General features: G+C 45.7%; 3 protein-coding genes across 3 annotated transcripts; all 3 read left to right on the forward strand.

Moving 5' to 3' along the window:
- Positions 1–1047: 1047 nt before the first annotated feature.
- On the forward strand, positions 1048–4234 carry LOC135825164 (serine/threonine-protein kinase DDB_G0283821-like). Its single transcript, XM_065337889.1, has 4 exons — positions 1048–1281; positions 1824–2113; positions 3110–3667; positions 3914–4234. The coding sequence occupies exons 1-4, from the start codon at positions 1114–1116 to the stop codon at positions 4173–4175; spliced, it is 1278 nt and encodes a 425-aa protein (XP_065193961.1). The 5' UTR covers positions 1048–1113; the 3' UTR covers positions 4176–4234.
- A 3157-nt stretch (positions 4235–7391) lies between these two features.
- Positions 7392–9665, forward strand: LOC135825379 (putative sperm motility kinase W). The gene is made up of 4 exons (XM_065338114.1): positions 7392–7624; positions 7871–8166; positions 8514–9077; positions 9458–9665. Exons 1-4 carry the CDS (start codon positions 7457–7459, stop codon positions 9567–9569), a joined length of 1140 nt encoding a protein of 379 aa, XP_065194186.1. The 5' UTR covers positions 7392–7456; the 3' UTR covers positions 9570–9665.
- Positions 9666–13118: 3453 nt separating this feature from the next.
- On the forward strand, positions 13119–15332 carry LOC135825114 (sperm motility kinase 3A-like). The gene is made up of 4 exons (XM_065337849.1): positions 13119–13353; positions 13824–14119; positions 14299–14865; positions 15119–15332. The coding sequence occupies exons 1-4, from the start codon at positions 13186–13188 to the stop codon at positions 15330–15332; spliced, it is 1245 nt and encodes a 414-aa protein (XP_065193921.1). The 5' UTR covers positions 13119–13185.

Raw genomic sequence — 15332 nt, forward strand, 5'->3', positions numbered from 1 at the left:
ATTGTTTCAAATAAAAATTATTTTCAAAGTCGATACTAATAGTAAATGTTGTGCGCGGTAACAAGTTACAACAATAGCGGGCGAAGCAATCGGATTTAGTGATGGCAATGGCCGGTAGAAGTTCCTGACAAATCTGACCAGTTGAGTGACTTGATAAAAGCGACATCAAGGAGTGGCACCAGAATGGACGTCAGTTAGAAACCAACTTTCTTTCTCTTACTTGTACACTGGTTGTTACAGTTATGGCCATGCAATATCATGATGATTATCGGTACGGCCCAAAGCCAAGAATAACTTCATAGCAAACCTCTACGAAAGAGAGGGGAACATGCAGCGTCGCGAGTAAGGACTGAGCAAGCAACGACATTCTTATCCGTAGGAAAATGTATCGAAGCAGCAACCTTAGCAAGTCGACTTGGTATTTGTTTTATGTGTGTGGATTTAGATGTGTGGATTTAGATGCACTCAGATGAAGAGCCAAGGTTCAATTTATGCAAAAGAGAAAGACCAACGAACTGCAAGTTACGCTATACTGTCCACTAACACCACCAAATACTAAACAATCAGCTCATACGATAACATTGCACGAGACTGACCGACGGTACGGACTACAACTAACTGGCTAACAGTTCTAGCACATCTTGGATGCGCACTTCAACAACATTCCAACTTGGAAGGTTATTGGAAGGTCGTGCGTAACTTGTAGTTCCTTGGTCTTTCTCTTTTGGATTTAGATGTGTGTGACTTTCGATGGCTGCTCGCGGTCTGAAGGCTATCAAAGTACTCACCAGCACAGGCTTGCTTTGCAGCCCCTACTCTCCCTGCTGTTTTGTTATTGTATACTCTGTTGTCTTCTCCCCTTCTGACGAGTAGGTTGTGTACTTAGTAAAAAATAACAAAGTAAGTCATATTGGTGGATATATATTTTCGTCGTATAATTCGGAAGTAGAGTACTGGAAACGCACTTTTCATATCTACATACACTAGCACCGCTACAGTATATAATGTGTTTACTTCCTCAGTGAACTGGGTCTGTCTTTTTTGCAATGCACAATTGAAATTCTGTAGCCTTCAATGCCTTCGATGCTGAAATTTTGAGTTTTGACAATCGCCATGGACAGCAGCTGGCCTACCCCTTTCCCGACCGACATGTTTGGTGAGGTGGTAGAATACAACTCTGACAGGAAGATCTTGGGAAACGTGGTCTTCCTGGATTCCGAATCGTTGGGCACAGGGCAGTATGGAGAGGTATACAACGTTGTAATGCCCGCTGCACAACCAGTAAGTACGAGACGAACCATCTCGACTAAGTGAAATCAATCTAGCGAACGCATGGGATCTAAGCAATCTTAAGTGATTCTATCTTAAAGAGCTGTGCGATGTATGTGTGCAAGCTGAGTTCCTAAAGAGACCTAACACTAGCATTCAGCGCACTAGCCATGATGATCAGACTGGTCAGGTCTGAAGCTACTGATAGAAAGAGAATAGTAAATATGGGTTTTATAGTAGCGAAGTGGTGATAAAACACACAGACATATTGGCGCTATCTGCAGTGAGATGGTGATAAAACACAACTGGTATATTGCCGCTAACTGCATGCATATAAAACATGGAAACAAGAATTTTTTAAGCACTAAAATTCTGCTAAACAAAACTGTCATGTTGGCGCTAACTGCAGTGAAATGTTGATAAACACAAACGACATGTTGGCGCTCACCACACACCAGCTCACACGGCACTCTTCAATATGCACAGTGTTGAAACAGCAGCAGCAGCGTGTGTGAACTTTCGAGCTATTCTATTTCATTTGTGCGATTCCATAGATGGTGGCCAAGGTTCTGTTTTCCTTCCGTGACGGAGCGGAGCAGGTGTGCAAGGAGCTGAGGGTCTGCTCAAAGCTGCGACACCCAAACATAGCTGCATGCCTGGGCGCCATGCAAACCAGGCTGTGGCCCCTGATATTTTTCGAGCGTGTCGACGGTAGGACACTCAGTGCCATGGCTCGAGCTGCAGATGACGAAAACACCACGCTGGACGAAAGTGTACTGCAGAGCGTCTTCAGCCAGGTGTTAAAGGCGCTCCATTATATGCAGACAGCAAAGGTCGTGCACGGGTAAGTGATAAAGAAGATCCACATTGATTGTTTTCCATAATTTTACCAAAGACTCACGCTGCTGTCTGGTGTTCACAAGGTGTTCGTAGCGCCGGAAACGGAGCGTCTCTGTAAGTTTGTATCCCTGGTGATATTTGTGCCTGGAGAGCACTATATAAGTGGTGCTCTTCAGGCACATTCGTCCTCAGCCTACTCAAGCTTAATCGGTGAGGGGTGAATTCCCCGAAACACTATGTATTAAGCAGGGAGTGGTCCTTTCTTGCAGGTTTGCCGAGTCGAAGGTTTGGACTTCTCGTGTGCTCTGGGTGGCAGTCGTGAGTCAGTCAAATGTCGATGCAAGTCGGCGGAATAGCGCGAGCTCCAGTGCGGGAGCAAACCCATTCCTAGAAAAAGATCTTTTGGTATTATCTTTTGAATTTTGCGAGTTTCGTGCTACAGTCAACTTCGCTAATAACGACTGCGGATATAACGACAATTCGCGAATAACGAGAGAATTTCCATGCCCAGAGCAAAGTCCCGTCCAATTGTAATACATATATGAGACTTCGGTTATAACGACACTTTGTGAATAACGACACTTTTCTGATGCCCCGCCGATTGTCGTTATAAGCGAAGTTGACTGTAAGTGTAACGTATGAATGCTGAGGCACCAGTTGCGCCCTGTCTATTCAACCAGAATTTGCTTGGTGGAGTAAGAGGAATAAAGAGAATAACAGCGGTGAGGCAACCTAAATTCGCAACAAGGTGAACTGATGATTTTTCAATTTTTTCGAAACCTGCATAGCAAGGGTATTAAATTTTGTTCGGGGCTCATGGTGCTGGTGAATGAGGTTAAATTTACTACTTGAAAGTAAATATTAAAATGCAGCAAATACTGAGCATGAATCTAATCTATCGAATCCGTACTCCAGTGTAACCGTTGGGGAGTTTATGTTATGAGGTTGCTACTGGAATGTCATTAACCGGATCGTGTATTGTTGCGTTTTCGGCCTGCAGTGACTTGCAGGAAACCAACGTTATGGTCACTCATGATGGAGTAGTGAAGCTCATTGACTTCGGGCTCGCGGAAGAGCTGACGAGCGGTAAAAAGGCGCAGGTCATCCGCCACAGAATGTACGCCCACCCTCCAGAGCTGAACATGGCAGAACTTGGCGGTATTGACTACAAGCTGGATATCTTCTTTGTAGGCGCGATGCTCTACCGCGTAAAGGTACGCCGTAGACCCTACGGAGACTTCCCCAACACCAACTACCTAGCTCAATGTCAACTAGTCCAGAGAGGTGTCAATAAGGACGGGCAACGCTATGACCAGATGTCGACAGATCTGCAGTCATTTGTCGATGCCCTTACAGCGTATGAAGCCGATGCAAGGCCGGAGGCGTCGCAAGCTTTACTGCTTCCATGGATCACTGGGGCCAGAGATTATCAGCCTCCCCAGCTGCTTTCATATGAGCCAGAAGCAGCGTCTCCTAAGGACATGGACCCTGCAATCCTAACAAGAATGGCTAACGAAACGTGCAGCAACCGTTGGAAAACAGCAATGGACATTAGTCGGTAAGGGCATGATTTTTCTAAGATCTCTACTGATGGAGCGGTCCACTGTTTTGACTAAGGTACCCAAATGGCGAGTGGTGAGAGCAGTATGGCTAGTACTAGCATGATCGCCTCTAGCTCCTTTTCTACTTCGCTCCTATCCACATTCATGATGACTGTACAAACGCAAAACATGCTCATTGATTTTTGCTCCTAGCTACGAATTAACTCTCCATCCATTGCCGGTTGTTTATTGTACCTTTGCAGATCCAAGAACAGTTGGCAGTCAATTGCCTACCAATCCAACGTGCTTCGCCAGCCCAGGCAGCCTTCTCCTCCGTTGTCGACCTCCGTGGAGAATTCGCGTTGCCGGCTGGTTACATCTGAGCCAGCAGCGTCTTCTCCAATTATTGTAATCGGAGGCTTGAGTAGCACTGCAACAAGGGAGGTGGAAGCAGCGAAAGAGGACACTCATGGCCGCTGCTCATGCTGGCGAAGGTGTCTATTCTTCTTCTGCGTGCGATATTAGTGAACAGCTTTGTTGTACCTTCCCACTGACATACTTTCCCGAATAATTATTTTCTTCAATAAAGAGATCAAAATCGATAATATTGCGAGCGCTAGGGCGAAACGATTCTGTAGAAAAGCTGACTGTTATCGCCAGAACTTGAGCCAGGCCAGTGCCAAGTGAACACAACCTCGATTCAGCGGTTCAGTAGGACGCTTGGACAGGTCGCATTTAGCATGGAAACGACTGAACAATGTGTTGTGCGTGACTTTCAGCCGTCTTCGAAACGGCTGAATTCAGCCATAGCTTGTGCAAGCAGCTGTGAGACACCGTGTTCCACGTTTTCTGGAAATAGACAAATTTGAATATTTTCACTTCACCACATTGCAACATTGCCAATTTCCGACCGGACGACGGAAAGTGCTTCTTCAAGCTCCAACACCAGGCACAGCTCCAGATGCCAGCACGCCAAACACTGCAGCGTGGTCACCTCTACTGCGTCTGGCAAGAAATTTGAACTGACAACCCTTGTCACTCTAAGCAACAATCATTTCCTTCCCTGAACGACTCGAATTTCGCCAGCAGAAAAGCTCTGCAGAAGCGCAAGATGTATTGAACAACTCTCGATTTGTGCGATCGAAGCACGATTTTTCGCCTCCTGAAACTGGCCGTGCGGCGGCCACCGCGTGACATTGCAGATCGACGGATTTGATCGAGTTGATCGACAATCAACATCAGAATCAAAATCTGGACGATCAGGTTGATCAGCAACACGATGTTAGCGTGCATTTACCCGAGTTGCCATGGCTCTATGTGGTGGTGACGTTAAGACTACTCAGGTGTTGGTATGGTGGTGGTTTGTTCTCCGCTCAATCGTGTACACTGTATCAGCGCTCGTTTTGGACCCAATATTCAGTTGTATTTTGGGCCCATTTCGAGGTGGTCCCCAGTTCCAAGGTGTTCGTAAGTTATGCAACGAGCCCTTTTGCATGGTTGTCGTAGACCCCAAAGGAAACCTACTTGCAAAATTTGAGCGAAATCGGAGAGATGGCCCAGCCCAGCATTTCTGGTTTTCTCAGACATGTTCTCTTAATTTTGATGTAGTGTCCTTAGATTCCGTAACGCTGCCTCTAAAGCGTAGATTGTTGGAGCAGTGCTTCGAGGCCAATACACGGTACCGAACTCACGGCTGAAGACAGACCCGGAAACGTAGATGACAACGGAGTGGAAGAACAGCAGCTGGCGGAACAGACCGCTCCAAATAAGGAAGCATCACCAAGATCATGGCATCCAGGCACACCAAACGAATCAAACAAACACGACGTCGCAATTCAGTACGCTTGGCTTCCTTTGATTCTTCATCAAAACTGAACGTTTAAACAGAACCAATAGGGTACCTTTTGTAACTCGCCATCGTTCTGCTTTCCAATTGCCATTTGCCATCGTTCTTCTGTCCGCTTGCCAGTGAACGATAATGTGTTGTCGAAATTTACTCATTTTGGCGGGCCAAAAAGGCCTGATATTCATGATTTGCACACATTGCGTGTTACCGCTCGACAGGGAGCACGCTAGCCAGGTAAACCCCGGCGATAACATTGCCAGCCAAAAGTGGCTTGTTTCCGTGTGACCGCGACCTTAGTTTTATATATATTTTTAAATTTCGGCCAGTTGGCTACTATCATTTCGTCTTGGGTTTAGACAAGGGGAAGTAGCCATGTATGGGGTGAGCCCGCCTTTCAGTACTGGGAGTGGCAGCTCGCTCGACTTGGCTCTACTGAGTGCAGAGGACCCACACCTTCATTTGGCGAGCTGCGTCGTGAGGATTTTGCAGTCAGATGTGCGACTGCGGGGCTCCCCTAGGTGTAGGTTTAGGTCAGCTATAGATTATGTGGTACATGTGGTACATGAGCCAGTTCTAGTGATTGTGTCAACGAAGCAGTTTAGCGAGATGTCCAGAAAACTGAACCATGCCGGAGTACATCTAAAAGTAGTAGAGTTCCCCAGGATGAAACGACAAATTCGTTGTAACTTGTTCACGCACGAGGAAATTATCGAACAACCATAATGATATAAATCTGACTTACTCAATCTGCCAGCAAGCTGTTTCGTTCTTCCCGAACCCATCAGCGTAGCATAGAGAAAAATGAGGCCTAACCTGGTAGCAATGAAAACATACCATCCAAAACCAGAGTGCTCAAAATGAGAAGTCAGCGAGCTCTGTGTACTGCAGACAGCCGTTGGCTGATTGATTTTCTCGAGAAGTAAAGGTGGGATTCACAGCAACGCGCTACATCATATCTTGACTAATTCAGAAATGAGCTTGAAAAGGCTCCAGCGAGAGATTCACAGGTCTCATTTGTCGCCTCCCTAGTGGATGCGCATGTTCTGTTCTCCTTCGTTTCAGCCCGCGTGAGTAAGGACGAATCCGAGACCTTTGGACCAAGGAGTTACATCTGCCCCGCCCCCTCTTCCATCCAATATGCCACCGCCCCCGCAGTGCAGGATCTGATGGTTCTGTGGGATTCAGTAAAAAAACAATGCGCTACATTGTAGCGCGAAGGTTCAAGTGATATCCATGTTAGGTGGTTGTCTGGTTTTCTGTGGTAGTACATCTAGATATTTGGCCAAATCACTCATCTGGTCACCATCAAACAGCCAAGCTAAAGTGGTTTGGGCATTTCAGTCGACATTCTGGCTGTTTTTCCAATATATTCGTCGACGGAATCGTATCTCGATCAAGGCTATGCGACCGTCCCCGTCAAAACTGGTTTACGAATCTAAAGGAATGGTCCAACATGTCATGTAGTTCAGTCTCTCGCTCTTGGTTGCTGCTGCTGAGCGTGTCAAATATACATGTAGCCAGCTTGTTTATGAGTGTGCGTATCTTCTATTATTGCCAATGACAATTCAATGCCCCTACGACCAATATGGTTATGGGCGGTTTGGGTATGGGTGATACATAAGTTCCAACTCCACCCAGGCTTTCGGCTTGCCACTATCCCAATCGCTCACGTTATCATAAGTTTCCTACGACAGAAAGTTTACCCCACATGATCTTCAACATTACACAAAATTAATAAGAGCCAGTGGCGTACTAAAAAAATTAACTGTCTGGAGTTTGAGTACCGGTATATACAGGCTTGTACCGCGTACTAATTATAGGTATAATCAACTGGTGGTGATCGGTATATACAAGACCGAGATGGGAGTCGTTGATTTTTTCCGAAATGATTTAGCTTCATTGTGTCTCCACTCTGAAATTACTTCTTCCTCTCCCTAAGTAAAGTAGTTAAGAAGTGAATATGGAACAACCGTGGCCAGTACGCATTCCAAAAATAGTTTTCGGCGACCCAGTCGAATACGATCCGATCCTGCGTTCTGTGGACAAAAGGATCATGCTCCAGCCGAATGCACTCGGTGCAGGAAAGTTCGGCAGGGTGTTACCTGCCATGATCCCGAGCTGCAAGTCAGTAAGTGCATTAAATATGATAGCATTTCCATGCTTTGATTTATGTATCATACAACAGCTCTTTCCACCTGATCAGGATGATCATGGTCGGTATCATATTTCGCCAACGGTAGCAAAGGGCTCCCGGTATCTTGAACAAAACCAGTGATTGCAAGTGAAACATCGAAAAATAGCACTGAACGGATAAGGTATTGCCCAGCAATCACGTGATGATAACACTTTACTGGTTCGTGTCTGTGTTGTTTAGGTTGCCGCTAAGATTTTGTTTTACAAAGACCGCCAGCACTACAACCAGTATATTTGCCGCGAGGTTTTGATAGGCTTGCGGCTTCATCACCCGAATATCGCGGAGTGCTTCGGAGCGGTGCAGACGGACCTGTGGCCGGTGATCTTTCATGAGCAAGTGCCCGGTGGCTCGCTGCTGCAGGTCGACGAGGAGCTGGATGTTGAAAAGTGTCCCATTGCTGAGGTACATTTGAGGACCATCTTCTCTCAAGTCCTGAGCGGACTGCACTACCTGCAGACTGCAAATGTCGTGCACGGGTAAGATAATCGTCGCCGTCTCCCATGTCATGAATTAGAATGCTTAAAATGCGACCGGATCTGGTCTAAATCTGGCAAATGGTTTAGCTGGCACGCAAGTTGATTCTCATTGATTTTGTCCTCGTTTTCAACTCATTCGAATTCATGAATACCATATTAGCTTGCCATGAACGCCGCAATAGATTTCTGTGATATTCTAAATTCTGTACTTGTTTCCTATATTGTCAGAATATGCATCTGCGCCTTGATCATAGAGGGTGGTGGCGTTCCAGCCCACGCGGACAACTCGGCTTCCAGCCAAATTTCAGGCGAACCCTTAATCTGTATTCTTCCTCTTGTGTTTACAGCGATTTGCACGATGGAAATATAATGGTTTCCGGGGAGGGATCCGTAAAGATAATTGATTTCGGCTATGCGCGCGATATTAGCAATGGCAAGCTGAAGTTGGTCCGAACACACAGGTGTCCCTTTCCGCCTGAGGTGTTGGTCGCGGATTACGGTGGAATTGACCACAAACTTGACATTTTTCTACTCGGTCGGACAATCTACCACACCGCCGTCCGGAGTACGGGTTTCAAGAACTTCGCGAATAGGACTCCAGAGGAACAATGCCAGGTCATTGCGAATGGTGTAGATCAAGCGCCTCGTCGCTACGCTAAGCTTTCGTCCGAGCTGCGTGACTTCATCAACCTTCTAGTGAGTTATGCAGCTTCAGACAGGCCTGATGCAGCAATGGCCCTACACCACCCGTGGTTCACAAATGATCCTGATTATCAATGCCCAGTGCTGCGTGCGTACCAAAAACGTCCTAATCCTTCAGGCGTTGAGGACCTGAACTCGGCTGTGCTACAGGCGATGGTTGAGGAGCTTGGTGATATCAGCTTTAACGAACTTGCCGACAAAATCATTCAGTAAGTAGTCAAGTGATTCTGGAATTTGGCATGTGGTCATGTCATTGTAACGTCACACTTACAGGTGACAATCAATTGTCTTCAGACTTCTCCGGTTGCATCTTTTCCTCAAACCAATGGATAATCAGGAAATTATTTCACATGCAACCAAGATCAGGCTTTTCCACACAGATGCATCTGTATGCGCTGTGATATGACCATAACAAGGTTACATTTGTGGTACGCTATTCCGATAACCATACAGACCATTTTGAAATTTACTAACTTCAGGTAATCGACTTGTTCAATGCATTGATTGACATTAAACTGAACGCTTTGCCGTTATGGATATCTATTATGTAGCTGATTGTCTTTACTTTTTTCCTGGCTATCCTTTGCAGCAACAAGAACAGCTGGCAAGCTATCGCCTACCGAGCCAATCTCTTCCGCCATGGCAGCCCAACACCAGAAGGCTCTGCAGCAAAGTCAAAAGCTTCCGCGGCCACCCGCTAAGGTTCAAAAGAAGCATAAGCCGTTTCCCACCAGGCTCACCCCAATACTGATGTTGTTGTTGATGTTGGGGTTGGGTGTGCTTTGATTCGCTCACTAAAGTGGCGAAATTATTATTATCCAATAACAGTGAGGCAAATAAAGCGAGGCACAATGCCACAACATTATGCCGGGAGTTATATGGATAGAGAGATTTATGAAAAACACATATAGTATAATGTACTCAATCCGCGGACAGAACTTTTTCGTCCTTTGTGGACTCATCAGCGCAGCACAGAGGAAATGGGGCCAATCCTTATAGCAATGAAACAAAATTCCAAAGCCAGATTTAAACCAGGCCCGAACGGACCTTGCCAGAGTGCTCAAAAAATCTGTGAGCTGTGCGTGAACGCAAACAGCAGAGGCACAACCCTATACAAAAGTGCTCAGCTGCCCCAAGAGCAGGAGCAAAATACTCGATCTGCGGACAAAACTGTTTCGTCCTTTGTGGACTAATAATCGCAGCACAGAAGAAATGAGGCCAAACTTAATAGCAATGAAAAATCAATTTTCCAGAGGCAGATTTAAACCAGGCAGGAGTATATGATTGTATAGACCGCAACAAGGGACCGAGTGGATAAATAGATATTTTTATAAATCACTCCATATACACCCACAGTCTTAGGCATGCCCTCCCTTATTGGTGTTTGTACCTCCTTATCGCCTTCTTAGTATTTTGACGCCACTATTTTACCTGATACCTTAGCGGTCAAATATATCGCGTATTTGACTGCTAAGTCAAAATATGTCCGTGAATTCAAACGCATTCTACGCGTATTTTACTTCGGTTAAATGCGATGGTTTCCGTAACCTGCTGATGGTGCTCGATAGAATAATGCTACGATGAAGCAACTTGTAAATTTAAGATCTCTCTCCCTGCCTTCCTTTGCTGCTACTTTCATTTTCGTATTTTTCTTTATATTTCTTTTTTCGCTTCATTTCTGAATCTTCTTCCTGGTTGCCATCGCTTTCATAATAATGGGCAGAATTGCCCGTTTGACATGATTGTGATGTTAATACATAAACAACAACAATACGCGAAGTTCCGGGGTACGATTTTCCATGCCAAGATCCATTTAAGCGCTACGTCTGTTTTCCAGTCATGCTTCATACGATTTTTCGGAACTCACCATGTTTCGTATGGAAATGTTGCGTCATCGAGTGCAGAAAGATGTTTCGCGTACAATATTGGTACGAGAAGCATCGATTCTCCGCGGGAAGTTTGGATTTCAGCACAAATCTTCAAAATATAAAGGCATAGCGTGGGATTATGACGTGTTTACGATCGTAATCTAGGAAGTGACGGTAAACACATAAGTTCCGTACTCCGGAACATTTCCCTGCTCGACAACGGCGTAAAATCATCCGTAGCGCTAATGCCTCTACGGAATTTTGCTCGACTAATCGTACTCCGCGATCCGGAATAAGCTTTCCCCAAATCGGCCCATTTTTCGCCTACCCAGCTTTCCGCTCGGCTCAAGAATACATCAGATTCGGCTGCAAAATCAGCTGAAAATTGGAATGTATTGGAAAATCGGCTAGAGGAATTTTTGGCATATTGGCTTGAAAATTGGTGAGATATTGGAATATTTGGCAGATTTTCCGCGATTCTCAAATATAGTCCAGCGGATAATGCTTAGAAAATGTTCGTATAATGCTTATCACAATGCTCCAAAAACTATCTTGTAATGCCGATTATAATGTTTCAACAAGGGCTACAATGCGCTTGGTTTGGAACAAAGATGGAAGAACGCCTGCACATCGTCAAACATCCAGGAAAAGATGCATTACGTCGATCTGCCTCGAAAGCTGCCGCAATGTCTTTCACGAGCTCCACTGCTTCTTAGCACTACAAGACATGATTGCGTCTCCATTGGCTGCTCTGCATTGCAACTTTGATGCAGGGATGTGGCTGAATGATGGGTGTATCAATCCTTTCCCTTGCTTGTCCATGTAGTGAGAGGTGAAACCATTATTGCTGGTGATCTTTTGGATGCTGGTAGCTTATCATGGGAAGTTGTATTCCTGCCTTCAGACAAGCTGTCACTGCATTCCACTCTGTAAAAAGACGTCTTCATCTGAGCGAACTCACGTGAGGCCAGTTCCAGATCCACCCTTTTGCGGAAATCCTAAAAAAACGTGGTCAGAAGTTATTTTGCCGCTCTACATCTTCTGCTGACGCAATCTGCCTCGCCTGAGGTTGTGTAGAGACAAATGGTTGGCCACAATACCTTTTCTGATAGCACTTGGCGGTAGGCCTTGCATAACAATCGTCCACGATGAACTGTACGTGCTGACCTTTTATACTTACTTTATACTTACTTATACTTAATAATTTGTTACTGTTTATTAATAATCCTTGCCTCTCCATCCGAGATCATTAATTTTCTTAAATCAAGATTTGTTCCTTATTTTTTGCACTTCTGCAGAGCTTTGCTGCTAGTGAGATTCCAGTCGTTCAGGGAAGGAAATGCTTGTTGTTTGGAATGACAAGGGGTGTCAGGGCATATTGCTTATCCGATTCTGTAGAGGTGACCACGCTACAGTGTTTGGCGCGCAGGCGTCTAGCTCTTTCCCAAAGGTGCTCTTTTAATTCGCACTTAGTGCTTTTCGCGTCCCTCAAAATATGCTGAAAAGGTGCTCTTTTTCCAGTGAAAACAGGCAAAAGTGCTCTTTGTTTCTGTGAAGCATAGCCATGATACATGTTCAGATATGAACCCAAGCTGAGAAATGAATACGCACTCTTCCATGGGTCCACGAAAGGCAAAACAGGAAGTAAAGTTTAAAAAACCACTTTTACCGCTTGTTGCGCCCAAAAAAGCGGGGTGCAAAGGCCCACGGAGCACTCGGAAACTGTGATCGCATGCATGAGGAAACAGATTTTAGCACTTTTCAGCTAAAAAAGCTCAAAAAGGCGATATTGACCAAAACGCAATAAAGGGCGAAAGAAACGGGCTTTTCCAAAAAGGACCAAAAAGGCGAAAAAAAGGCGATCACCTTTAGGAAAGGGCCACTGACGTCTGGAGCAGTGCGCTGATGTTTTTTCGCTTTTCGCTACTGCCGTGCTGACCCATTGACCCCGCAGTCACGGTCCAGAATAGAGAAAAAGCCCAGCCGCCGTTTTGGATGAAAGCGTGCCATTGACTGTCTATGCATGCTACGAGGTGAAGAAAAATTAAAGGATAGTAGCTCTATATAATTGAAAACTACCCGAAAGTGGAGTATCGCGTGGTGTGTACGCACTGTTACCCTTACCAATTATACGGCACTCCTCACCTCATTCATGATCATTGTGCAGGCACAATACATGCACACAGTGATTATCGTTCCAGTAGGAGATAATCTGTCGTCCAAGATCCATTGCGTATTGTGTACAAGCAGGTCTTGTATCCAATTGGTGGTGATCGGTATAAATATCGGGGATTGACAGTTCAATTTTTTCCGAAAATTAATAATTTAGCTATCGTACAAGATACGGAAGCATCTCTACCTGTCGTCACTGATACGCAAGCTTCTTCTAGGCTCCTTTCCTACGAGTCTTTCAAGTTCCCTTCTTCAATTTGAATATCAAGAAAACAAGATGCACAATTCGTGGCCCGAAACCGTGCCAGAAGGCGTTTTCGGCCAACCGGTCGAGTACAATGAACACCTTAGCTCCATGGACAAGGTGATCCTGTTCAATCCCAGAGAGCTCGGCGCAGGAAAGTACGGCGCTGTGTACCCTGCAGAGTTTCCAAGCAGCAAATCAGTGAGTTTTTGCGCCTGAAAATATTTTAGGTATATAGTGAAACCTGTTTAAGACGACCGGTTAATGGATCTTCAAAACGTGGTCTCCTTTACCAGGTGGTCTCCTTACCCAGGGTCATTTGAGTGGAAAAAGCATACCTTGGTCCTGGTTACAGTGGTCTTCTCAGACAGGTGGTCGCCTTATCCGAGTGGTCGCTTTGACCGGTTTTACTGTATAATCCTTGTTGATTCCTTTCGCCTATTGACGTATTGCACAACAAAATTACTGTCGTTGAAGATGGACAAGTAGTTCAAGCCGAAGATCCTTCTTTTCTATGCTATGTACATGGCAAAGAACATTTTTGGCAAAGCAGCCAAGTTTCCGGTTAAAATTATCAGCCGTCATTTAAAGTCAAATATTAGTGCATAAGGGCTCTTCCAACGATCTAGTGGATAAATCTTACCCTTGTCCCTGTGTTTGTGGTTGTGCAGATCGTTGCAAAGGTCATTTTCCACTCGCCCAGGTATAACTATCGATTTACTGTTTGCCGCGAGGTGATGACGTGCTTCAAACTCCGGCACCCAAACATCGTCCGGTGCCTGGGTGCTATGCAAACGACAAGGTGGCCAGTTGTGTTCTACGAGCGCGTGCGCGGTCAAACATTGCTGGCCCTCAACGAGCATCTTGATAGTTGTGGAGGGTACCACACTGAACGGAACCTAGCATACCTGGCCTCCAAAGTCCTTGGTGCGCTGCACTACCTTCAGAGTGGAGGAATCGTCCATTGGTAAGTTGCCGTTGTCAGAAAATATCACTCACATCTTTATTACAGCACCCCTAATTGGGCCTGGATAGGCTATAATCATAATTATCAACACTCTCCTCGTATTTCAAATTTGCAACTTGCATTACGTGAATATGTCATGGTATGCTAGTGTTTAGATTCGTTTTCTTTTGCTTTCACAGCGATTTGCACGAGGGCAACATAATGGTTTCGGCAGATGGAAACGTGAAGGTGATTGACTTCGGAATGGCGAAAGATATCACCGGTGGCAAGGTGACGGATGCGTGTCCGCGAGACTCCGCGCATCCTAGGGAGATGGTCAGCACGAAATATGGTGGAATTGACCATAAGGTCGACATTTTTTTTCTCGGCAGGACTCTCTATCGAAGTATCATCCGGCAGGTGCCCTTCAAGGTTTTCCTGACCCAAACAGAAAAGGAACAATGCAAGGTCCTGAAAGCTGGGGTAAACAACATACCCATCCGTTACTGGGTGATTTCGCAGGAGATGCGTGACTTCATGAACGATCTGATGAGTTACAAAGCTTGCAACAGGCCAGATGCATTCATTGCCGTGCTGCACCCGTGGATCACCATGCAGCCTGGTCACCACTCTCCGGCATTGATTTCGTACGAAGACCACCACGTCAATCCTACCAACGTCCGGGAGTTGAACGAGCCCGTGCTACAGGCAATGGTGGATGAGCTTGGCAATATCAGCCTGCTTAATCTCAGCTTGACCATCATCGAGTAAGTTTATTTAAACCGAAGTACATGTACATGTATGTGGATTTAGCTGGATTGGTGTTGTTGGTGAAACTATATTACGGTTCAAATTATCCATCTGAATATCATGTCTTGCCCTGGGGTGCTGTATACCTTAACGGAAATGTGGGTTAATGGAATGATTGACAAAACAGTTGGTGTTCTTCATGTATGGCCATGATGTATTTCTATTCAATAGCTCTTTCCTTATTATTTTTTCTTTGCTGAAATCTTGCAGAAAGAGAAACAGCTGGCAAGCAATCGCCTACAGAGCGAATCTCCTCCGTCACACCAGTGCAACAGCACCAGCACCTCTACCATTCCCCACACCTTTCCCTGCTCCAGCACCAATTGCAGCCCCCAGCGCAGCCCCCAGCGCAGCCCCCAACGCAGCCCCCAACGCAGCCCCCAGCGCAGCCCCCTCTGCTGCTCCTCTTGGCACATGGGTGTGA

Source organism: Sycon ciliatum, chromosome 9 (genome assembly GCF_964019385.1).
Source record: "Sycon ciliatum chromosome 9, ocSycCili1.1, whole genome shotgun sequence".
In the NCBI taxonomy this organism is placed as follows: Eukaryota; Metazoa; Porifera; class Calcarea; order Leucosolenida; family Sycettidae; genus Sycon; species Sycon ciliatum.